Consider the following 27,623-nt stretch of genomic DNA (forward strand, 5'->3'; position numbering starts at 1 on the left):
CTATGAGAAAGCGAGTGGAGAGACTCTGTTAGAGATGAATCATTAATTAACCTAACTGCCCTCTTCTGAATGGAATCAAGAAGCCTGAGAGAGGTTTTGGGGGCACCACCCCAGATGTGGGAACAATATTCCATGGCAGGGCGGATTTGCGATTTATACAGAGTGAGCAGCTGTTTCGGAGAAAAGTAATGCCGAGAGCAAAAAAGAAAACCAAGTTTTTTAGATGCGGAGGAAGTAATATTTGTAATGTGCTTGTTGCCAAGAGAGATTAGAAGTCAGGGTAATCCCCAAAAGAGATATATCATTTTGCCTAGAAATCAGAGTGTCACTAAAGATAAGCATAGGAGCAGAAGAATCGTTTTTGCGAGATATAAGACAAGATTGAGTTTTAGAAGGGTTGAAATCAACTAAGTTGTCTTTGCCCCACTGGAGAATTACCTGAAGATCGGCATTTAAGGAATTGGCAGCAGATTTTCGAGAACTTGAAGCTGATTGAGCTGGACAAGGTTTCTCAAAATGGAAAGTTGAATGCAATGTGCTATCATCGGCAAAACTATGGATAGGATTTCCAGTCAATGGAAGAAGGTCATTGATATACAAGAGGAAAAGAGTGGGGGAAAGAATTGAACCTTGGGGGACACCGGCATTAGTGGAGAAGTTAGAAGACAGAGAGCCATCTACCATCACCCTCAGTGAGCGGTCAGAAAGAAAACTGGATACCGAATTACAAGAAACAGCTGGCAAACCATAAGATGGAACTTGTGTAGAAGACCTTTATGCCAAACACGATCGAAAGCCTTTGAGATGTCAAGAGCAACTGCTTGTGTTTCACTGAACTTTTACACTGAATTTGTCCATAAATGGGCAACATAAGCCAGAATATCACCAGTGGATCGACACTGACGGAATCCATACTGGCGATCGTTGATCAGACGGAAGGTTTCTAGGTAGTTTAAGAGTTGGCGGTTAATTGATTTCTCCATCACTTTCGAAAGAGTAGAAGTAATTTCAATGGGACGATAATTGGATGGGAGGGATTTGTCACCCTTTTTAGGAACTGGCTGGATATGAGCAAATTTCCAAGCAGAAGGAAAAACACCTTTGCAATAAGAAAGTGAAAAAAGGCGGCAAAGAATAGGAGTAAGTTCAGGAGCACAGGTTTTGAGAACAAGTGGAGAAATACCATCAGGACCTGGAGCTTTCTTAGCATCAAGATTCGTCAAAATCCTTCTGACATCATTTTGACAGAAGATCACAGGAGGCATTGAATGGACCGTGTTGGGAATGGTGGGAGGTGTTTTACCAAGATCATTAATACATGAGCTGGAAGAAAAATGGGATGCTAGCAGGTCAGCTTTATCCTTGGCTGAAGTGACAACAGAACCATCTGGTTTGGACAGAGGTGGGAGCAGAGATGGGCAAAAGTTGCGGCCAATAGCTTTGGCAAGAGACCAGAATGCTCGGCTACCATTAGGGCAAGAAGCAAGTTTTCTACTCTTAGCCTGTTCAAACTCTAGTTTGGACTGATTAATAACTGCTTTACAATTGTTGCGAGCTTTGGTGTAGGCAGAAAATGAAACTGAAGAATTAGAAACAAGCCAATTACGATATGCAACATTCTTCTCTTGAACAGCCTTAGCACATTTATTGGAAAACCAAGGTTTAGATAAAGGACGAGATTTTAAAGTGGAGTGTGGGATAAAGGATTCCATTCCTGCAAGAATAATTTCACTGACACGATCTGAGCAAACGTTGACATCAGGAGTTTTGAAACAGTAATCCGACCAAGGAAAAGAAGAAAAGAAGTCTCGCAGGTCATCCCATTTTGCATTCTTGTAATGCCAAATAACACGAGGTTGGGAATAGCCATGAGATAAAGGTTCCATTGGAGAAGAGACAATCACCAAGTTGTGGTCTGAAGTGCCTAAAGGACCTCTCACTTCGCCCGTGTACTTAGAAGGGTTGTTTGTGAGAAAAAGATCAAGCGTATTGGCTGTATGATTCGGATTGTCCGGTATTCTTGTAGGTAAATGAACAATCTGTGCTAGGTCATTAGTAATTGCAAAAGCCTCAGCATCTCGACCTGCTGGGTCGGTGTGACTAGAAAACGGAAGCCAGCTGGAGTTGTGAACATTAAAATCACCAAGGAAAATTACCTCACTGTTAGGAAAGTTGGACTGGAGAAAGTCAAGTTGCAACGAGAGGAAGTCAAAGAGCTCCAAGTGATTAGTGGAGTTTGGGGAACGGTAGAGACAACAGATGAATTTGACACAATGAGGTAGAGAGATTTTAAGCCAGAGAAGATCAAAGAGAGGAGATTCCAAATTGCCAAGTCTCTGACAGGGAATATCAGAACGGACATATGCACAAGTACCACCTTTGAGGCGAAAGGAATCATACTGCAAATAATTTGGACATCTGAGATGAGCAGTAGTTGAATCAACTGATAACTGAGATTCAGTTAGAAAAAGTACATGGGGTTTGGAAGACTGCAAGTGGAAATGGACATCGTTGAGATTAGAATTGAGACCACGTATATTTGTGAAATGAATTAGGAAGTCCTTGGGAGGTTTAGATCTTTTCGCAGATAAGCTTGCTCTATTATTTTGACAATTCATGGTGTATTCAATAGTAAGAAAAAGTGGGTGGGACGTGCTGTATGAAGTAATGAAATTTTTGGATATGGCGTACATGTGGTAAGAATATACCCAGATCGTTGACATAACATGGCCTCGACAATGCTCCCCGCATACACACTACTCGGACTCCCTCCAGTCACTATCTGGCAGAGTAGAGGTAGCAAGATTATACAGTAGCTGATCCGGAAGCTTCCTAGAGAGTTACCAATAGGTTCAGTCTGGTGTACTAACTAGCGGCCGGCCTGCGAACACCGTTTTAGAGCTGTACCCTCGAAATGTAAGGAATATTGTATCTCGCCACGACATTCATCATAACCTCAAAAATCATCAATCATACTGCATGATGGAAGAGATAGGGAAGGGTTGGCCGGAACTTAGCTCTAGAGACTAAACATGGGTTCTACCACTTCAAGCCTCCAATAAGCAAAGTGGTGGTATTTCACCGGTTGATGAGAGTCATCTACCACCTAGTACTGCCTGGTAACATAGAGGGGCGGCGTTCATCCATGTGGTGTGGGCGCCACACCTCGACCCCTGCTTACGTTGGTTCACACCTGGGTGGTCACCCACCATGTACTTGTGCATGAAGGTTATACCCAGGATTACTAACAGTCCCACCATCGTGAAGGTGCAAGCAGAGGATTTGGCTGTCATAGACCGTCCGGACTTCGCCGAAATTGGGTCCACATTGACTTGAGTGTACTTCTGCTTTTTACTTCTGCTGAAAATAAACTGATGCCTGAATTCTACTAATGGATTACAATACTTATTAAATATAATTTATTATTTTTTATTCTGCTGAAATTAAAATGTTTTGAACATAACATTGTTAATATGAAACTATTAGTAATTTCTAATTAAGTTTATAAAACTATACTCAATGCAAAATTTTAGGATTAAATATGTACATATATTATGTACACATTTTAAAAAAAACAGACACACACACACACACAGTTGGTTTTGCATTAGCAAGACGACACCCCCATGTACGAATTAGGGCTTGCATAAAACCGAGAAATTTCAAAACCGAGTTTAACCGAAGTTTACTCTTAAAACCGGTTTTAAAACCGATTTTCTCAGACTTAAGGAAAATAATTAAAAGCTTATAACACAGGTATTTATTTTATCTTCGGTAGATTGTACAAATCGTAATCAAATATTTTAAACAAAATCTATCACCTCTTATAGTAAAAAAAATAAAAAAATTAAAATGCTCCAAAAAGGTAACCAAGCTTGAGATTATACAAAATTACAAATTGTATTCAAATCCTTTGAATAAAAACTATCTTCTCGTATAGTGAACAAAAAAAATAAGCCCTATAATAATAATGATAAATAAATAAAAGTAATGCGAAAAAAACAGTTTGGGGAAATTACTTTACTATTTATTGCTCAGATTTTTTCTGAAAATGAACCTTTAAAAAACACAGTATATTAAGCATTTTTCCTGATAGACTTGACCTTATTTTTGTGTTAAAGAAACCAGTGATCGAAAACACTCTGTCAGATTGGACACTTGTTGGTTTAATGGTCAGCAGTGCTCTATAAACTTTCTCCAGCTTTTCATTTATACTGCTAGTTGCCTCCAAAATTTTAAATTCTTTGCTGATTTCCAATTCACTCGGATATTTTGAAGGCTCTTCAGTTAATCTCTTTATTACACTATCATACTCTCGCATGAGTGTATCTCCAACATCGGAACTAGACGAGTCTTTGTTTTCTTCTAAAAGAACAGTTCGTTTATTTTCAGTTTCTTCATTCAACGCTAAGACTCCTTCGGAATGTTTTGCAAATAATCTCTGATAAATCTCTTCAGCATGCTTTTTCAAAACTTGCTTACTTGGAAAATCAAAAGTTTTTGAACCTGAATCTTCTTTCCTAAACTTTTTGGGGTTGTGTAGATAGCTCAGCAAAGCCACAGTTTGGCAATTTCGTCTTGCATTGTAAGACTGCAAAAGGCTTTGGTGAAACTTTAAAGCAAATGGGTTTTCTGCTGTATCAAGCTTAGCAAGCAGAAATTCTATTGAAGACTCTGCTTTAAGTAAGTCTCTATCTTCTGAGGTTATAGCCTTCAGAATCATTTCAACCGGTCGCAAAGTTTCACATAGCAATTCAAGTGTTTTCCAGTCATCGTCAGACACAGCTTCAGTTGACAGTACTGCATATAGAGCATTTGGAATGCAATTTTTCAATTTCAAAAATCTCTCAATCATATAATATATTCTTTATAATATATAATATATATTAATATTTTTATAATATATAATATATATATTCTTTATCATATAATATATAAATAATTATATTCTTTCCCATTAAAGTTTGCTTTAACAAAATTTTGTAATGTCATTTTTGGTAGGCGATTTTCGAAAAATCTTGCAAATTTTTCTGACTTTGTTAATAGTTTGTGCAATATTGGCCATTGGATTGAAGAAATAAATGAGCTCATTGGTAAAGTCGGTTTAATAAAGCATGCCTTGCTGTCTTTCTTGAACTTCATCATCACTACTTTCTTCATTATTTTCATTTTCTTCATTGTCTTTGGGAGACTCAGACACTGTGGCCCCATAATTGATTGCTTTTTCATAAAGTACATTTTTTTTTTTTTTTTTTTTTTTTATGAAAACCCCAAACACGAAAGGTATCAAAACCTATAGTACTTAGTACCGTGCATGGGTTGAAGGAGAAGTATGGGGGAGGGCAGTAGCGGATTAAGATCGGTTGAGGCCCCAGGCGCAGAAGAAAATATTGGGCCCCTTAAAAAAAAAGAGACAGGGAAAATAAAAATACATGTTAACCATTTTTTTAAATAAATAAAAAATATTATGTACTATTAATGTTTTATTTCCAAAAAAATTGAATATAATATATGTATAATATAATTAATAATAGCATAATAATAATCACAAAGTTTTGAACTAATAGTTGAACATATTAGTTCAACTAATTTGTTGGGGTTTTGCGTGGGCCCTTCTTAAGTCGGGGCCCAGGGCACGCGCGCGCCGTTAAATCCGCCTCTGGGGGAGGGGGATGCCGGAAACTTTGCTCTAGAGACTAAACATGGGTTTCAGTACTTCAAGCCTCCAATAAGAAAAGTGGTGGTATTTCACCGGTTGATGAAAGTCATCTACCACATCTATAACTGACAGATGTATACAATGGGCTATACATTGTTGATGATTAGGCGTAATTTGCGTGCCAAACTTAATCATCATTGCTGCTTCATCGGTGGTGCAGGCAACAATATCCTCATCCAAGTTCAAACCAAATCCATTCAAGTGTCCATTCACAATTTGCTCAGTTCTTCTGCTATCAAGTGAACCATTAATCTCAATAAGACCTAACGACCAATGATTGTCTTTTGAATGCACATTTATATTCATATACATTTTATTTTGTATTGACGTATATTCATCAATGAATACCGTGCACCCAAAACCAATGAATTTTTGAAATGCTGAATGAGTTCTTCTTTAGTTTTATAATAATTCAGAACCATATTTTTAATTCCATTCACTGAGGCTGGTGGTAATTTATCATATTTATTTCTCTGAAGGTGAAGGCTTGATTGTATAAACTCCTTTTTTTTTTTTTTTTTTTTTTTTTTGATTTGGTAGTTGTTGGCGCATCGGCTTCTGTGGCCATATTGCACCTCCCAAGGTTTTTGCAGTACTTTGACCCAAGCCCGAGGCGGGAATCGAACCCGCGACCTTTGGGTTGCCGGGTAGGTACTTTACCCACTCGGCTAGCCCGGTCGGCCTGTATAAACTCCTCTTGGCAATTGAATTAACACAAAATCCATCTAAAGCAGCTAATTTTGAAATCTCTTCTTCCATAGATTTTTTTAACGATAAAGTTTTCTAATGTTCTTACCATTTTTACGGGAGGTTCACTGTTACCTTGTTTAATGTCAATCTGATGCATTTTCTTTAAATGCAACATCAAAGAGATGTAGATCATGCAGACGACTTCATTATTTTCTGACATTTCGAACATTGTGCTTCATCTTTGCTTTTTTCGAGCAAAATAATTCCATACATTTGATTTCATCTTAGACATATTAAGAGTAATAAATATTAATTAGTAGGAATTTATATCACCGACAATTTTAAATAAAAATATTGAAGATAACAAAGGCACAATACTATGCATCACTCCCGCAAGCAATGAATGAAGAGTCTAAACGAGGCAAGTTTCAAAATTTTCCCGAAAGAAATTTTTTATTTATTTACTTGCAATTTTTTTTCCCCAATTAAATCTATTGTAATTTTCAAAATTACATAAAAGCTAAATTTGGTGAAGCTGCTTTTTGTAGAACATTTGATCGCAAATTTAATAGGAATAAAGAAGCAAAAAACTTTCTACGATTGAAATTTGATGCAATATTCAGCGATCTGTTTCTAGTGGGTAACCATCAATAAGGCACGTTCCACAACTCACTCAGTCGTAAATGAGTACACCTGCATCGTGCCATGATACAGGTGGGAAGATAAAAGGTACCCCTCCTAGATTTAGGCCACTTGCCCATGAGATTCGTACCTAAACATAAAATAAAATAAAAAGCATGTTTAAAACAAAGCAGTTGAACAATCCAGACAAACGAATGAAAATGTGCGTAACAAAAAACTATATTCGAGGGCTAACTAAAAAAATATTCGAATCCGGTTTTAGAAGCTCGGTTTCGGTTTTAACAACTCAATATGAAAACCAGATTTAACCGGTTTATAAAACCGGTTTGCAAGCCCTAGTACGAATAGACCAGTCTGTGACACTGGTGAAGGCTCAAAGTCTGGAATGGGTGACTGCAGTTCGCACACACACACGGTGTTCAGTTTTTGAGTGTCTGCGAGGAGGAATTAGTAGGTGTTGAAATCATTTTGACTTTGGTTTGGATATTTTACTGACGCATCAACTGCTATGGATATAGTGCACCATTTTTTTTTTTTATTTTTTACTTTCAAAACTGGAATGATTGTAGAGACAAGACATGCAGGTGCCAGACAACTAGCCATACGTAGGTGCTACCCATTGTGACCATAGTGTCTCATCTCATAACATAGCAGCGACACAGTTGGCCCATCTAACCACCTAGTACAATGTAGGCATAGCAAGACAATTCCACAGCTCGTAAAGATTATGGCAGTCAACAGACGTCATGGGTATCCATGCTCACTGCAAGACACAAGGAACTGCCTTGCATGGGCATGTCATTACCAACAGTGGACTACCATCTTATAGAAATTTGTCATGTAGTCTGATGAATCCTACTTCCAACTCTCTCATGCTAATGGGCATATCCACTTAAATAAGTTTAAGGTAAAATTAGACAAACATTTGGAGTTAATAAATGGGTGAAATGGAAAGGGTTTTTTTTTTTTTTTTTTGGCTGATGCTATATAAGCTTGCTTTCTTGCATCATATGCCCTACTAATGCTAAAAATAAAAAAATTATTAATTTAAGAACAGAAACCAAAGGCCTGAAAAAAATGTAACATACTATCTACTTTTTTTCTTTTTTGTGCCACAGTTTACAATGAGCCATGAAATTTTGCGGTGATATACAGGCTCAAAGAGTACATTCATGTGCCATAGGCCATGGCACATGAATGCACTGTTGGCATTTGGCAGAATGGAGACAGTGGCATTATGGTTTGGAGGGCTGTTTTTGTGACATGTTCTGGGTCTCTGATCACCATTAATCAATGGCTCAATGGGAACACTAACCTTTCTACTGTCACTGAACAAGTATACTCCATGATGCAAGTGTATTCAGACAACTCTGGTGTCTATCCACAAGACAACACACCATGCCCCAAGGCCTGGCAAGTTGCGGATTTCAGAAGATGACAAATTCTCTTGTCATCCCAAGGCTGCCGACTCCCCCAGTCAAACAACTGAGCATGTTTGAGACCCATTGGAAAAGGACCTTGAATGCTACGGTCATCCACTGGCAATATGTGGGCATTACTAGACATTTTGCAATGCATAGGTAGCACTACTACAGGATACCCTGCCACACCTTGTGGATTCCATAACAAGACATTATGGTCTATATTATTATTAGCAAAAGGCAGAGCCATGAGGTATCAGGTAGATGTTGCTAATGCAAAGACAACTGTGTATATATATATTAGACATGCAAGGTGAACTGAAAATTAAGACCTCTTAGTTCATTACTTCTATACTAGGTGGCATAACAAGTTCTGACTAGGTTCTCCATATAGCTAACAGGTTCACGTGCAGTTATATTTCTATGGGTTTTCATGACAACTGCACTGTTTTAAAAGCATCTCGTTGCAGTTCAAACAATGTACAGTTGAGTTTGAACACCAAAAATGTTACACCCCAGAATGAATCCTAAATTCACCACTATAATCTGGGAAAAACAGAGACAGTACAAGGAATTTTGCCATAAAAAATCTCATGTCCAAGTGTCAGCTGACAAAGTGATGGTGACAGGATTTCAGGACTCAATGTTATTCATGCTGAATTTTTGGAAAAGAGACAACGATCTATCCAATACGATACATGACAATTTACCAGAACAGAAAGCTCAATAAATAAGTGAAATCAGTTGAGACTTGGCAGTTTCAGCAATGTGGTTTTGCCATAACACTATGACATCTCACTGCAGTCATGAAATATTAACAACAGTTTGTCACTAAGGTACAAAGTTAGCATTAGCAGAGGCATATGATGCAAGAAAGCAAGCTTATATAGCATCAGCTAAATATACATATAAACCCTTCCCATTTCACCCAACCATTCGCTCCATATGCAAGTATAGTTCTGCCTTGAGCTTATTTAAGTTTTCGACCACCACTAAGACAGATGGAAGTTTGTTTCAACTATCAACCACCAGCTGGCTAAAGGCAAATTTCCACCATCTATTCTATAATTGCCTTTCCTCAATTTGAATTTATTTCCCCTCAGGAGAATAATCTGAGCAAGAGGAAGAATCCCATCAACTATAAGCTTGCTCAAACCATTCAAGGCCTTATACAACTCAATTAGATCACCTCGCAGGTGCCTAGTCTCCAGATGCTGCAATTTGCAAAACCTGTATTTCTTGGTAACAGTAACCCTTTGTTACACTCACCAATCTCATTGCCCTTCTATGTACTCATTCCAGCAGCTCTACATCTTTCCTAAAATGATGCCTCCAGTACTCAAGTATGCAGTACTCAAGGTGTTGTCTGCCCATTGCCTTATACAAGGGGACAATCACCCCCTTATCCCTGCTAGCAAAATTTCTGTATATCACTGATAAGATACCATGAGCTACTCTTGCCGCCTGTCTGCACTGCTCAAAAAACTTCATATCTGACTGCACAGTTACTCCCAGATCCTTTTCATTTTCCACTACCCTGAGTGGTTTTGTTTGTTTGTTATTTGGTTTTTAGGAGCATTAGCAACTAAGGCCATATTGCTCCGGGATATGCGGTGATCATTCCCTGACCTTTTCCGCATCCTCCATATTTGGTGGTCATGGGCTCGAACCCCGGTCTAATCAAGAAGAGTGTGCTACACACTGCTGCCCACCTGGCTACGGAGACACCGTATGTTGACTGGTTGCAGCAAATATACAAACTGCTTTGAATAAAAGAGCAGGAATTATAGAAGCCAATTCAGAAGAACAGTGCACATGGAAATATATATAGAAAAGGCATGCAGCAGAAACAATGTCTATGAGACAGAGAGCAGAGAGACCCTGATAGGAGTCATTAATTAACCTAACTGCCCTCTTTTGAATGAAATCTAGAAGCTGGAGGGAGGTTTTAAAAGCACAGCCCCCAGATGTGGGAACAATATTCCATGAAACAGATTATTTGCAATTTACAGAGTGAACAGCTGCTTGGAAGAAAAGTAATGCCAAGGGTGAAACAAAAAACCCAAGTTTTTTAGGATGCAGAGGAAGCAATATTTATAATCTGCTTATGCCAAGAGAGATTAGAAGTCAGCGTAACCCCCAATAGAGATATATGATCTTACCTAGAAATTAGAGCATCACCAAAGATAAGCATAGGGGCAGAAGAATCCTTTTTGCTAGATATAAAACAGGACTCAGTTTGGAAGGATAGAAATCAACTAAGCTATCTTTGTCCCACTGGAGAATTACCTCGAGATCGCATTTAAGGAATTGGTAGTGGATATTCAAGAAGTTGAAGCTGTTTGAGCAGGGCAAGGTTTCTCAAACTGGAAGGAGGAATGCAATGTGCTATCATAAGCAAAACTATAGACAGGATTTCTGGTCAATGGAAGAAGGTTATTAATAAACAAGAGGAAAAGAGTGGGAGAAAGAAATGAACCTTGGGGAACACCACCATTAGTGAAGTTAGAAGACGGAAAACCAACTATTTATCTAAATACCATGTAACTGGGTATCCAGTTTTCTGGATGCCCAATTACAAAACACAGTTGACAAACCATAAGACTGAAGCTTATTTAGACCTTTATGCCAAACATGATCAAAAGCCTTTGAAATGTCAAGAGCAATTGCTTGAGTTTTACCAAACGTGGTCATTGAATGTGACCACAGATGGGTAACACAAGCCAGAACATCACCAGCGGATCGATACTGATCGAATCCATACTGGCGATCACTGATCAAATAGAAAGTTTCTAGATAGTTGAAGATTTGGCGGTTAATCGATTTCTCCATTACTTTAGAAAGAGTAGAAGTAACTGCAATGGGACGATAATTGAATAGGAGTGATTTGTCACCTTTTTTTGGAACTGGCTGAATATGAGCAAATTTCCAAGAAGAAGGAAAGACACCTATAGAATAAGAAAGTGAAAAGATACAACACAGAACAGGAGCAGGTTTGGGGGTATGGGTTTTGAGAACAAGTGGAGGGATACCATAAGGATCCTTCGGACATCCTTTTGATGGAAGACCACAGGAGACATTGAATAGAGTGTACTGGAAATGGTGGGAGGTAGTTTCCTTGGCTGAAATGGCACTGGAACTGTCTGGTTTTGACAGAGGTGAGAACAGAGATGGGCAAACTTTGGGGCCAACAGCTTTGGCAAGAGACCAGAATGCTCGGCTGCCATTTGGACAAGAAGCAAGTTTTCTACTCTTAGCCTGTTCGAAAACTAGTTTGGACAGATTAACAAACAGCTTTACAATTGTTGTAAGCTTAGTCAAAAAATGAAACTGAATTTGGAAACAAGCCAATTACAATATGTAACATTCTTCTCTTAAACAGCCTTAGCACATTAATTGCAAAACGAAGGTTTAGATCACAGTTTCCCAAACATTTTAGCCACAGAACACTTTTCATCTCACAATATATTTACGGAACACTTAAGGAACACAAGTTTAATAAAAAAAACACAAAATATTAACAAACAGTTCTTTGGCGGGAGCCAAAGAACTGTTTGTTAATATTTTATTACGTATGACACACTGTGCATCAGGAGCAACTTTATTTCCAACATGTGAAGCCAAAATTCAAATAACCGTCATCATACTTTTGTTTTGGTCTTTTATTAGTTGGTTCCTGTTTTTCACTTAGGATTTTTTTTGGGGAGCAAAAGGCTGTGATTGTTCATCCTCACTTTGAAGTGTGACAATATTGTATTTGTTTTCATCGACCACAGTTGCAATGCTATGGACCACAAATCTATGGTCATTTATTTTAATAATATTTCAAAATACTGATAATTATCAAAAAAAATATTTATACAAGGAAGCGAATTTAGTTATGCTTACTAGTTTACCGCACTACTACAGAACTAATCTCATAATTGCAAAGACAGTCCGCCCGCACCACCACCAGTACTGTGTAACTTTATTTATCCAACCGAACGATGCGTCATATCGGTTCACTCCTCCCTCTGCCTCAACCCGTGTACTTCAGGCTAAATTGCATATGAATGGCATATTAGATCACTACATTGCATAGTATATACATAGTATATTAATATATACACTACATAGTATATATTAATAACAAAAAAAAAAGTTAAAAATTAGAATGATACAAAAGTGGTGTATGCTACAAATAGAAAAAAAGAAAAATTCTGCCTTTTTTTAATTATTAATTACAATTTTTCATGGAACCCTTGTTCACATCTCGTGGAACACAGTTTGGGAAACGCTGTTTTAGAAAAAGGAGAGCATTTTAAGGTGGAGTCTGAAATAAAGGATTCCATCCCTACAAGAATAATTTCAGACATGATCTAAGCAAACGGTGACATCAGAAGTTGAAACAGTAATCCCACCAAGGAAAACAAGAAAAGAAATCTTGCAGATCATCCCATTTGCAACAGATGAATTGGACATAATGTGGTAGAGAGATTTTAAGCCAGAGAAGATCAAAAAGAGGAGATTCCAAATTACTAGTCTATGACAGGGAATATCAGAAAGGATATATGCACAAGTACCACCTTTGAAGTGAAAGGAATCATGCAGCAAATAATTGAAACTGAGATGAGCAGTGGTTGAATCAACTGATAACTGAGATTCTGTCAGAAAAAGTACATAGGGTTTGGTAGACTAAGTGGAAATGGACTTCACTGAGATTTAGCGGAATAGTAGATCACAAGTATATTTGTGAAACGAAGTGTTTGGGAAGTATGGGCTGGGCACACCCAGGGTCCTGAGCTGGATATCATCATTCTTCTCTTTCTTGGTGATTCCCTTCTATTTCTGTGTGTGTGTGTGTGTGTGTGTGTGTCAGGAGTAACTCAGAAATTTATTTTTTTTGGCTGGTGCAACAGAAGCCTCGGGCTTCCATGCACCATACTACAGCTAATTACAATAATAATAAGTTTGCTCTATCAGTTTGACAATTCACGGTGTATTCAGCAGTAAGAAAAGGTGAGGGGGACATGCTGTATGAAGTAATGAAATTTTGGATATGGCATACACATGGTACACCATATATACCCAGCTCCTTGACATAACATGGCCTCGACAATGCCCCCCGGCATACACACTACTCTGACTCCCTCCAGTGACTATCTGGCAGAGTAGAGGCAACGAGATTATACACTAGCTGATCTGGAAGCCTCCTAGAGCATTACCAATAGGTTCAATCAGGTGTACTAACTAGCAGCCGGCCCACAAATGCCATTTTAGAGCTGTACCCTCGAAATGTAAGGATGATTAGATCTCGCCATGATATCCATCATAACCTCAAAAGACATCAATCATAATGCATGATAGAAAAATCATACTGCATGATAGAGGAGGGTTTACCAGAGCAAAGCTCTGGCATACCTTCCAGATGAGAGTCGTCTACCACCTACCATTGCCTGGTAACACAGAGGTTGTTGTTGTTATTATTTGGTTTTTAGGAGCATTAGCAACTAAGGCCATATTGCTCCGGGATATGCGGTGATCATTCCCTGAATGACCTTTCCGCATCCTCCGTATTTGGTGGTGACGGGCTCGAACCCCGGTCTAATCAAGAAGCGTGTGCTACGCACTGCTGCTCCTTCCCACCTGGCTACGGAGGCGCCGGGTAACACAGAGGGATGGCATTCCTCCATGTAGTGTGGGCACCACACCTTGACCAATGCTTATGTTGGTTTGCACCTGGGTGTGTCGCCCACTGTGCCAGGTGATGTATCTGAGAACTTGCACATGGGGGTTATACCTATTGTCCTTACTGGGAGTACAGTGGTTATACTCACAGTCCTTCCATATGAACTGGAAACAGCCTTCTCTTTTAGCCAGCAAAATATGCAGAAACCGACCAACACTATTAGAGGCACTGTAGGTGTATGTGCTTCAACTTGTGGTAACAACATGATTGTTTTTTTTTTTTTTTTTCTTTTGTACAATTCCATGTATGATAATTACTGTAAAAGTGTCCCATTTCTAAATTCAAAAGAATGTTCCTATATTCAATTCACTTCTATATATATGAAAGATTCTGATAACCTGTGTTTTCACAGGTTAGCTTGTATATTTACAAGGTAACATGAAAATGCAGAAACCTGTAAAACACCTAACTTGTAAAAAAGCACAGGATTTTTCTAGGTTGGACTACCAAGCCACAAAAGCAATTAAAAAGTAGCAGTTCTGGGAAAATTAAAAACTCATCACTTCCTTTCCAATGCTTATTACTTCTTCATACATTGCAATAACTGTCTTGTCCTTACTGGTTACACACAATTTTTTTTTAACATGATGTACTAGTAAACTTATATTCTGAATATAATAAATAATATTAAGTACTGAATTAATTTTGATGCTCTCCACTTTATATGCAGAATACCAATCTTCGTAATTTATAAGGTTCATTACTTTTTTTTCACTTCAGATATCCTTACTGGTATTATTTATTATAAGAGTTCCATTACTGTGCTTTGAATCCAGATATACACTTATTCATTGTTATATTTCTACATGATGCATCATACTAACACCACCTATATTACTCTTCTACTACAATGCTATATTATATATAGATATAGTTTTGATGTATTTAACATTTTTTACTCCTGGATGTAATGTTGATTTTCATTTCCAAATTTAAAACACATCACTGGTATACAGTTACCAATGTTAAATTAGAATGAAAGTTTTAAAATCAACAATTATGGAAAACCACTGGCAGTTACCTAGGTCACCTATTCGCAAATCCAGATGAACTTAAATGTAGCATAAAATGCTTGCATTCAAAAGCTCATTTGTCCATTTTTGCAGCAACAAAATGCAGTCTAAAGGGGTACAAAAGTCCCTATGTTTATTTTTATTGACCTAACTAAAATAATCAAAACTAATTAAATCAAATAAAAAATTAAAATTGATTTTTAATAATAAATGATTTAAATTATAGGTCTTCTACGGTGATATACATTCTGTAATATTCGTTAGGTAGCCCCAAGAGAAAATATAAACAAAACGGCAATTATAGGGCAACTTAAAGTATTTCCTTCAAAGGGCCTGCCAACGATACCGGTGTGCAGCACATCAACTAAATGTATAGTTACAATAACTGTTATTCACCAAAACAACACTTACCACTTAAGCTGGAAATCAAACACCAGGAAAAAAATGTAGTACTGAAATTTAACTAAATGAATGGAAAAGGATATTTTTGCTGTTATCGGTCAATGACTCATAACATGCTAAACCTAACCAATAAAACAGCAGTATTTTTAGTGAGCAAGACTGGCTATCATAACTAACAACAATAAGATAGCATTTCACATTCAATAGAAGTAGCCTAACTGAAAAAGATTGGCCAGGGTACTTAATTAGTAGGAAAGGTTAACTTGCAGAAAAAGTGTGATTTTTGTGATAAACTTAAACATAAGTTTTTTTAACTGGACTGTAGCAGAGTGCTGTTGCTGGTGTTTATACTTAATGCAAAAATTATTTTTGTAGTACTTCAAGTACTTTCTGAAACCGATAATGCCATTTGCATAAATATTTAAATTGCATTAATTTAATATGTATAATACCGTAACAAGAATCAATAGATGCATAAGAATTTCAAGAAAGGTTACACGACCTAAAAACTAATTTATACTGAAAGATTATTTTTTTTTTATTTGCGAGATTCTGCGAAACCTGTAACTTACCATTGCATGTAGCAATTGTCTGTAAAATGCTAGTAAAACTATTTAAAGCGGGGTGGGGGGAAATCCTCCGACACGGCCAAAAACTTTTGTTCTTGACCGCTTTACTTCTTTTCGTTAATATACTTCATTACCTAGATTTAGGTATGGGTACCACATTCGTTTACCTTGCCCAAAACCCTTATGCTTTCTGGACATTTTATCTAAATAAAAAAAAAATAGAAAACTAAAAAAAGAAACTTATACTAAGTGGTCCTTAAAGTCTTAAAAACTGACTAGCTCAACTTTAGTTCTTCCTTTCAACTCTTAATACTCCCACGCAATTTTTATCGAATACATAAATTAAAACTCATTTCATAACAAAAAATAGCATATTTATTCAACCCCCATCCATGTTGCATCGACTAAAACTCAAATTTGTCTTATATGCACCGGCGCCACCTACATTTAATTTGTTAAGACTATCTACGCATGTTACTATTATCAGAATAGCCTGCAGTAAATTGTTCATAGAAGGCGGATTATTCATTTTGCGGACAAACCAGGCATGATTTTTCTATTTGCTTTTCCTTTAATTTTCCTTACTGGGCCAATTATTGGCGATTAATGAAACAGCACGTCCTCTATTGTCTATAAAATGAACTACACTTTCAGTTTTTAGTGTTTTTCCGCAAATCTATTTTTTAAGTTTCAAAATCGTCCCCCCCTTTTTTATCGTTCCCCTTACGTGCGTAATAGATATTAAAATGCAGTCAATAACGCGTTCCATTATTATTGTTTTTTTTCAACAACAAGACCGTGTTAGTCGATAGACGAGTGCTGTGTCGCTTGTCTTGGGCAAACTCTGTTCTTTTTTTTGCAGTATACTGCTTTTTCAAATCAGGAAAAAAAGTGAGGGTTCGATGATCCAGATTTAGTGAATACAGGTCATGATTCAATATTTCAAAGGCGCACTCATGAAGTACAGCCATAACTTGTGAGCAGGAGCCTTGTTCTAATTTAACAAAACTCCTTTGCTCAGATTTACTCGGCGTTTGCCTTTAATGATTTCACGCAAATGCCTGCCTAATATGTTCCAGTAAATGTCTGGCAATCACAGACAGTATACATGGAGCGACATTGCCTTAGTCGCTGATGATCCTAAAACCCTGATACTACAACTGTCTGGCATTTTTGAAGATATTCGTCTAGAAAATACTCCAGAGCAGAAGGAATCGACATGAATTTCTTTGAAGGAGTAAAAGAGCTATGTTTCTGCTGTTTAAACTGCTCCTTTTTATTAACATGATGGGCCAACTTTTCGTCCATGACCACAAATCATGCAAAGAAATTTTCTGAATCTTCTTGAAAACAATGCAAATGTTCACTTCACTTGACAACCCTTGTACATTTTTGAGCTGCTGTAAAAACCTTTGGAATACATCGTGGCGACTCCCTTATTATACAGATAATATATGCTATTATGTGGCACACACATTCAAAGGAGATGTCCATGAAGCTGAAAATGGACTGAACTGTCACCGTCGATCAAACGTTACCAGATCATGCATCCTGTCAACAACTATCAGAGTGATGGAAGTTGCGGGTTTTCCACAGAGTGAGTCATCTTTCATGCTCTTCCTCACTCCCCCATCGTTTAAATTCTCGTGATTATTTTTAAACATGGAATAGGTGGATCTGATCCAAGTCACTCTTCTCCATTTTCTGATTCTACATATACCATTTTGAATTTATATTTATTGGAGTACGTTCATTGGAAGATATAGTTTCTGAAACTTCTAAATGCAACTGAGGAAAAGGTTTATGATATATTGTTTTGGCTAGGTCATCTAGATGTGCAAACTGTTTATCTATAGAATAATAAATGTATTGTAGTTGAAAGGTGACTGCTGACTTTTGAGCTATGATTCAATGTGGTCCCCTGCTGTGATGTGCCAATTTGTGAGATTGTGTGTGTGTGTGATTTTAACTTGTAACCCTTTCCATTTATGTTCCCCCAACAGTCTGATAATGGGTATCATGGAAATTTTATATTTCTAGCACGGCAGGTGGCACTAAAAAAAAAAAAAAAACTACAGTATTATATTTAGGCCACCCAGATAATTAAATTCATCTCCCTTGCTGTGTCTTATGTCTGTTAATTACATGTGTTCTATGGTCAATTTGTCTGTTTGTTGGACGGAAAACCCCAGTTTCTGGGGGGAAACCTTGCTATCTACGCCTGAGAATGACTAACTCAGCCATTGAGTGAAAAAAGCGCATTAAAGTTCCTTGTGTCATCGACGAGATTCGAACCCAAGCCTTTTCCGCCCGGTGTGGGGAGAACGGTGATGATACCACTGTGCTACTTGCACAGACGGCAGGTGGCACTATTTGCTTCCAGTATATTTAGTTTCTAACCCGAGAGGTGGTGCTGCTCACTTCCGGTGTGTTTCTTTTTTATTCCGCTAAGTGACGCCAAGTTATTTTCTTGTTTTTATTTTTGCTCCCTAGATGGTGCTAGTGGTATTTTCCAAATTTATTTTTCAATATTATTTTTATCTTTGCTAGTCGCAAACTAGGATCGGTCTGTTTGTGTGCTGCCAGCGTACCCTCATGGCTGATGGTCGCCTAGTAGTTTCAGGTTAGATGTTGCCTTTGAATGTAACGGTTGTGACATCAAAAAAATTTGTAATTATTGCGAATATTTTGAAAGTAAATTATGTGACAGTGCATTCTGGGACTTACTTAATTAGGTGATGTCACTATGCATTCTGGGGGATACTTCATTATGACTTTGAAATGGGAGTATTGCATTCTGGGGCATAGAGCTGTATCAGGGATGAAACTTCGGGGGCAATGCATTCTGGGCCATGGTTGTGAAAATTAATTAGTAGTCAAGAATATTTCTTGCCATCGTTCGAAGTGCCATTTTACTCAGTTTACGAACATTACATACGAAGCATAGTGCCTTTTAACACAGTCAAAAACGTTTTAGCAAAATGCAAGACAGCGGGGAAAACCTCAGTGTTCAATTCGTATAGTATCTTCCAAGCAGTCGCAGGTATTAGCCACGAGTTTCAGGATGCATAAGCCCACAAATACAGCTCATTTCCATTCAGCTAATTGAAAACGACAGAAATGTGTATGTGCATGTGTGTGTTCTCTCCAAAACTATGTGAGTGACTATTGTAACATGAATTTACATTTGTTGCTAGTTTGAAAATAATTTTTGTGTGCTTGTTGTCAACAATAAAATTATGCATTTGTAAATTTATTTTTTTTATCTGTGTCTGTGGTTTCTTATTTTCTTATTATAGGTACTATTGAGAAAAAATAAAATTTTTAAAATTAACTGCTAAATAAGTTAACTATTGACAAAAATAATTTAACTGTAATTTAAATCTTAAAACATTTATTTTGAAAATTTTACACTTTAAGTAGCTTCAGAAAAACAATCGTTGCTGACACACTAAAATTAACTGCTAAAGAGGTTAATGCAAAAGCATCATTTTAGCATAGCCATCTACCAAAGTAGTTAAATTAATTAATTAAATTGGCATCGTTTTGGTTATATCTCATATTGTGAATGCCTTCACAACGAGTTGCCATGGTATTGTACTACCTCACTTCACAAGTGGAGAAGATTACCTGTTACTTATTCTCAGCGGATACCACCACCCTGACAGCACCGTTTCGAAGCTTGTTGGCTACTTCTCGCTGGGTGGGTAGGTACCCTGGTGTTGCAATAGTTAAATTTAATTAATTAACTACTTTGGTAGATGGCTATGTTGAAATGATGCTTTTGCACTAACCTATATGTTAGTCATTCTACCTCATAGCATGAGGCCTTTGCCCTTATATATTTTATAGTCTGCTAAAGCAGTTAACAGGTGACAAAACTAGAAATAAACATAACTGGTTTAAAAAGGTTGACAAAAAACACTTAATAGCCTTTTTTCAAACTTTTAAATTGGATATTTTTAGTTTTAGAAAATGGTCTTATTTGCTGTCAAAAATATACATTTTATTCTTGGAAAGGACTCAAATTTGTACGAGTCAGATTTTTTTCAGCTTTCTACCAACAGATGGAGCCCTAGGGGAAATTTACGCTTAATTATTCAGAAAATTCCAAGTTTAATGGCAACAAACATTATTTTTTTCCAGCTTTCAGATGGAACCACACTTTTGTGGAAATTCTCATTTTTAAAGCCTGCAACAACATGGAGGCGGTAGGGCCCCTCCCCAAAAATCAACTTTCATAGCCATGGCCCAGAATTCATTGTCCCCTGAAATTTCATTCCTCATACTGCTTTATGCTTAGAATCCATTGTTCCCAAAACTTCATTCCTCATACATCTCTATACTCCAGAATTCAATGCTCCCTTTCAAAGTCAAATTGAAATATCCCCCAGAATGCATAGCGACATCACCTAATTAAGTATGTCCCAGAATGCACTCACCTAATTAACTTTCAAAATATTCACAATAATTACAAGACCTGTTTTTGACATCACAACAGCTACATTCAAAGGCAACCTTAACTTGAAACTACCAGAGGATCCTTCGGCCCTGAAAGGTCCCCTGGATGCCACAGAGAACTAAACCAAAGGAGACAAGCATTCCTCCATCTCTTCTGGGCGTTCCTGCCCCCCCCCCCCCCAGAAGAGATGGAGGCCCTCAGGCCACAATACCGGGAAACCAGGAATGCCTATACTGCAATCATCAGGCAGTGGAAAAAGCTGTCCAGGCAGCGTCTTCTTCATGGCGGGAAACTCAGACCCCTGGAGCATAGTCTATAAAATCACAATGAAGAAACCAGGTGAGGTGGCACCCTCTACCAGGACGCCCCATGGAAACATGACGAAAAATTTGAATGAATCGGTTAACAACATCATAAACACCATATTCAAAACCCTGGACAGCCAAAACTCCCCTGAGCAAGAACAAATCTGCTGGGAGAATGACACATATTGCACCGTCCACACAGAGGCACCCTTAACGCAGCTGGAGCTAATATCCGCAGTCGGCAAACTAAGAAACAAGAAATCTCCAGGATTGGATATGATAAAACCTGAAATAGTCAAAAAGGTGGCAGAGCTTGCCCCAAATCTTCTCCTGAACATATACAAACACTGTATCCAAAGCGGTCGCTTTCCCACAGCCTGGAAAATTGCTAACATTAAACTGATTCTGAAAAGTCCAACAAAGCCATAACACATGCCTGATTCATACTACCCAATCGCTCTTCTTTCTGCAGTAAGCAAAGTCTTTGAGCACCCTACATCAAAGGATAGAAATCTACTACAATTCAGCACAGCTTCCTGCACAGAACCAATTTGGAATTAGGAGACACCGATCCACCACTGACGCACTTGAAAAAATCATCACCGCAGCTGAAAACTGCCAAAGAAAATACCTCCTCGTCATCTCAGTCGATTTTGTAGGAGCGTGTGGTGGCCGAGCGTCCTTGGGCGACTGACGTGCTCAGACCTTCCCATGAACCTGTACAACTGCCTGCAAAGTTATCTCACCGAGAGAAGAGTGATGATCCAGGCACCTTAATCTAGAGTTGAAAGACAGATCTACAGAGGATGCCCACAGGGCTCTTGTGCTTCGACCGCTCCTTTGGAACTATGTATTCGTTGAATTCTTCTCCATGGACCTTGGGGGCGTCCCGCAATTGGCTTTTGCGGACGACCTAACCCTGATCTTGGAAGCTGACTCAAGGGTTCAGGTGTAAACAACAGCAAATGGAACACTATCCGTCCTTCAGGATTGGACCAGAAAGCACCACTTGCAAATATCTCCAAACAAGACTCAATCCATTCTCCTCAAAGGATACCTAACACCCACACGGCCTGCACAAATTAAAATTAACAACAAAACCATAAAACGGGTCATGGAACTAAGGCACTGGGACCCATTCTCGGCAGTAAACTATCTTTCCTACCACATCTGAACTACATCCAAACAAAGATGAAGAAATATGCAGCAATGGTGGCAAGGATCGTCCGCCGGAACTGGGGCTTAAAGAGGCGCACACTCGCCCTCCTCTACAAAACAGTCTTCATTACAGCAGCTACATAGGCCTCAGGTGTATGGTTTAATAAGGCGGCAAATAGCAGGAAACTGAATATTATTCACTGACCAGTTCTGCTTATCATGATGCATGCCTGTAACACCTCTCCACCCACGCCCCGCAGGTGATCATGGAGGCCTTGCCTGTTGACCTGGAGGTGGTACGCACAGGCATGCTCTACCAGCTTGGCCGAGGAAAGAGCTCGATATACAGGGACCACATCACGGACCCCGCTGAGAATCGACCTGCAGAAACGAAACTACCTCCAATCCATATGGCAACACCGTAGGATGGAGTCCACAAAAGAGGAGATAACTCGCAAGTTCATTGCAGATGTACAAACAACATATCCAAAATCGCCTTCGTAGTTCTTCGTAGGACTCTATTGCACTTACTTATAAATAGGACACGGTGCTATACGCAATAAGCTAACAACACTGGGAATAGCCAACAATACATTTTGCGAATGTGGATCACAGGAGACCTGGGACCACCTGATGTATGACTACCGATTCTATGAGGACCTTCGGGGTCTATTCATCAGTGAGATACTGTTTATCCCTAAAGACAAAGAGCTCCACATCCTAGAGAGTGACATCACCTACACAGCATTCTCCAAATATGCCCAAAGTCTCTTCACAAGAAGGCCAGCACTGCTGCAACCACCACACCCACTTGAGTCGATAGCAACCCCGCTACCATGAAAACTGAAGTTCGACAAACCCAAGCAGCAATGTCTTGTTGCCTGGACAGAGGCATCTGACCACACTAGGATAGGATGATGGCCTGACAAAAATTAGAGCAAAACCAGGTAAAGACATACCCGTTCCCGGATGTGATTGAAATTCGGAGGCGACTGACCACAGAACGCAACGAAGCTTGGAGAGATCTCCACTTTCCCGACAAGTCATCATGAAACGTGACTAACTGAAATACGACTACTGAATGACCAACAGATCCGGCCAGTAAACTCCACTTCCCCTTCCCAGACAAGAGTGATGAAAACATGACAAACACTGGACTTGACTACCACTTGCAAGACTACAGTCAAGATAGCATGAACGGGACCTGAATCTCATGAACGACAACTACCTGATCAGACTTCTGTGGAGGCTAGATGGATACCACTGGACTTGACAGTCCAGCTCTGCTGCAAAGTGCCTTATTGGGGATCTAAATCAAGCTCCCTGTCTCGATTTATTTTGTACCCTCCTCTCCGTCGGTGGGGAGACGGTTCTCCGTCTCCACCCCTCCTTTCCTCTGGTGGGGGCTGGGCAGGCCCCACTGACCACTGGGGTCGTCTTCTCTATCGTCCCCCATTCTTCTGTCTTTTCCCCCCAATCTACCTGACATCACCTACACAGCATTCTCCAAAAAAAAAAACAGTTGGAGTACACCAGAGTACGCCAAAAACATCAAAATTGAACCTCGCACGAATTTTGGCTACCAATTCTAGCATTTCCCCCCTTTTTATTTTATTTTAGATTTTATTTATTTTTACTTTATTTTATATTTTATTTATTTTTATTTTATTTTATTTAATTATCTTTTATTTTATTTTATTTAATCTTTTTTTTTTTTCATTTTATTTTTTATTATTATTTTTTTTAAAGTCCTAACCACTGAAATCTCAGGAAACTAGGTGCCAGGACCTGCCAGAGTAAATAATTTCTAAACTACTGGGTATATGGTCTGCCTCCATGGGGCAGAGTGTGGACAACGTTGGGTCCCATTAGGGGCCCAGCGGCTAAATGATCAGAAGAACAACAGTACACGACACTACATATATACATAATCCATCCACTTTTAAACCTCTGGCATTGACAGTGTTTTGTTTCACACCCACAATGTATACTACGTGGAGATGGGGGAAACCCACGGTGCCATTTGACACTAAACATATCCTATGCATTGTCCCCAAAACTTTATTCCTCATACAGCTCTATGCTCACTTTCAAAGTCAAATTAAAGTACCCCCCCCCCAGAATGCATAGCGACATCACCTAATTAAGTAAGCCCCAGAATGCACTGCCACGTAATTAACTTTCAAAATATTCACAATAATTACAAGACCTGTTTTTGACATCACAACAGCTACATTCAAAGGCAACCTTAACTTGAAAATACCAGGGGACCCTTCATCCATGAGGATACATTGCCAGAAAGCAAGCGAGCATGCTGACCCAAGTTTGAGTCCAGACACCTCAATCAGATCACTTCGCAGGTGCCTAGTCACTAGACGCAGGTTCTAGAAATTAAGCTTATCATGTTAGCAGCAACCATTTGTTTCTCTCACTAATCTCGTTGCCTTTCTCTGTTCTCGATCTAGTACATTATCATCTTTTCTAAAATGAGGCCTCCATACCTGTATGCAGTACTCAGGGTGTAGCCTGACAATTCTTTATTCAAGGGGATAATCATCCTACTAGCACAATTCCTATATATCATTGACAATACCCCATGAGCTTCTCTTGCAGCATGTCTCCAATGATCAGAAAACTCATATCTGACTATAAATTACCCCCCAGGTGTTTTACATTCTGCACTGCCCTGAGTGTAATATCGACAGTTGGTATGTTACTCTGGAGTTACTTATACTTATGCAGTACTTTGCATTTATCAATGTTAAACTTCAGTTGCCACTTCTCGGCCCATCTGCCCAACTTTTCTAGATCCTTTTGCAACAGCGTACGCCCCTTTTTTTAAATTTTTTTATTTGGTAATTGTTAGCACATCGGCTTCTGTGGCCATAATGCACCTCCCAAAGTTTTTGCAGTACTTTTGATCCAAGCCCGAGGCGGGATTCAAACCCGCGACCTTTGGGTTGCTAGGCAGGCACTTTACTCACTCGGCTACGTACGCCCTGATATACGTAATGTACTTCGTCAATATCAATGATAAATATACAAAACAACATTGGGCCCAACACCGAACCCTGGGGAACTCCACTAACATCATTGGTCCGGAAAGAATAGTGTTCATCGATTACCACTCTCTCTCTCTTCTCCCACTCGGCTATCCTCTTATCTATTGTAGCAATTTGCCCTTATGCCATACTGCTACATTTTGTGCAGTAGTCTTCTATATGCAACAGTATCAAGAGCTTTCCTAAAAATCCAAGTATATGATAACCTAATTATTTTTTTGTATCCAGTTCCTTTTTGACCACATCATAGTATCCAATCAAATTGGTCAGACAAGGCCTCTCCTTAACAACCCCTGCTGTGTTGCCTTGTCTAGATGAATATGCACTGCTTCATTAACCAATGATTCCGTTATTTTTCCCTGTACCGAATTAAACCAACAGGTCTGTAATTACTCCTGTTACCCTTCAAATCCTATTTGTGAATTGGGGACACATTTGCACATCTCCGGTCTGTGAGGACCTTTCCAGAATCCAAGGATGCTCTCATAACTTCAACAATTTCATCTCCACTTTGATCTGAGTTATTGCAAAATCATTTAGCTCACCATTTCAGTTTTATGAACTTGTGGGCTCAACTTCCCTACAGAATTCTTTATGTATGAATGTAGAGGAAAATACTCATCCATTTAGTCAGATACCTGAGCTGGATCATCAACAATCGAACCATCGATATCAAGTGGACCAATCTGAGTCATCCTTGAATGGGTTGAGCACGCTGAATTCTGATGGGATCCTTCCACTTGTTCAAATTACGAACCTAAGTAGGCATAAATTCAAATTAAGAAAAGACAGATGTGCGGAAATTTGCCTTAACCAGCGGGTGGTTAATTGCTGGAACAAACTTCCATCTGGCGTTGTGGAAGTTGATAGGTTGAATAAATTTAAGGAGGAACTGGACAGGCATTTGTAGGGAATGGTGTGTTTTTTTTTTTTTTGGCTGATGCTGCATAAGCTCATACACTTGCATCACATGCCACTACTACTACTACTACTAGTACTATCCCCTTCATTCTAGAGTTTATATAAGTAAAGTCTTTGATGTGTGTCTTTGCATCCGTTGCCGAAGATTTCTCGTAATCTGCCTTGGCTTGCCTAACCTCCTTTGTGACTTCATTGCAGACTAACTTATATGATATATGTTTGTCGTTCCGGTACTTTTTTCTAAATGTTTGTTGTTTATTAAACTACACGGTCCACCATTAGAATTATGGAATCCAAATTTTTATGTCCGAACTTGGTTGCGGTCTCATCGTTCTGCTGTTGACCAACAAACAAAAAGTCAGTCACACAAGAATATGTAATCGATCCTGTATGGGAATTTCTATTATTCTTCTGAACAGTATTTTTTTATATTATTTTGGAGCTTTTTGTTTTCGTTGTTTTCTTTTCCGATTTTTTGTCTTTTGTTTTTTACTTTTGAAATTTTTATTTAATAGTTATAAATAAATACTGAACAAATATTCAAAATTTTGACTTATATTTGTAGTTAATCGACAAGAGTTCCAGTACTGTTTTTTTTTAGCAATACACCTCTGCTTATATCTACCGTAGGCGTCTGTGTTGCCTGATAATTTCTATGCGTACCGTTAATTACATTCTTCCCATTGAAATTCAGATACAGAGAGTAAATAAAAAGTTCACGATTAGGTGCGTCAATACACGCAGTGAAACCACAGAGATGCTTCATGTTTTGTTCACAATTTCTGTATCATAGTTTACAGGATCTTGGCCTGCCTGCACAGATTAACACTTAAACTGATCTGTCTGTCTGTCTTCTGCAACTCAACAATCCATCTTAGATAACCCGATATTCTTTATTTACCGTTATTATGGTTTCTTGCCGTCTCCCTGTTTTGTGCAGTGTAAAGAAGTGAGAAATCATGTGTCGACCCAAGAAAGAGTTTTTTCTGGTTTCATCAATTAATTGCACTGATTTTCTGTTTTTGAATTAATTATTGGCACTGATCAGTTCCCATCACCTGTTTGGAATTTATTACTCAGAAAACTTAATGCCTCTCTCTCTCTCTCTCTCTCTCTCTCTCTCTCTCTCTCTCTCTAAATTATTGACATTTAAATTATTAGTTGTTAATTGTTCTAAGGAGTGTTTTAGAGCGTGAATTTGTTCTTGGACTGGCGCTCTGACACTCTGAAACTGTCTTCCTGATTCTCACTACATTGACAGTGGCTTGCCTTCCAAATATTAACCATTTGTTGTGTTCTTTGTGAATTCAAACCTTCAGAGCTTGCTGAAATGTCAGTGGATTTTGGCCCAGTACTACTAGTCTTAAAAAAAATTGAACTAAGAGCGCGCTGTCTTTTAGATTCCAGGCGTTTCATTATCTGTTTTAAAGGTAAATATAAAATAAATTTCTCAAATGTATTCCAAACTGAATCAGTGTTTGCCCCCCACCTCCTTTTCTATTTATAAATATGATCTTTATTGTAAAGTTAA

The 27,623-nt window shown here is 38.5% G+C and overlaps 1 protein-coding gene across 1 annotated transcript in view; it reads right to left on the reverse strand.

Annotated features, from left to right (window-relative positions):
- ear (ENL/AF9-related super elongation complex transcription factor) overlaps positions 1 to 16,573 on the reverse strand; it is a 350,302-nt gene extending 333,729 nt beyond the window's left edge. The window contains exon 1 of the mRNA XM_090371721.1: positions 16,188 to 16,573. Coding sequence (XP_090227847.1) covers positions 16,188 to 16,190 — 3 coding nt within the window. The 5' untranslated portion in view covers positions 16,191 to 16,573. The remainder of the gene's footprint in view (positions 1 to 16,187) is intronic.
- Between the last annotated feature and the right edge of the window lie 11,050 nt (positions 16,574 to 27,623).

Source organism: Mastigoproctus giganteus, chromosome 4 (assembly GCF_048544385.1).
Source record: "Mastigoproctus giganteus isolate SK-2022 chromosome 4, ASM4854438v1, whole genome shotgun sequence".
NCBI lineage: Eukaryota > Metazoa > Arthropoda > Arachnida > Uropygi > Thelyphonidae > Mastigoproctus > Mastigoproctus giganteus.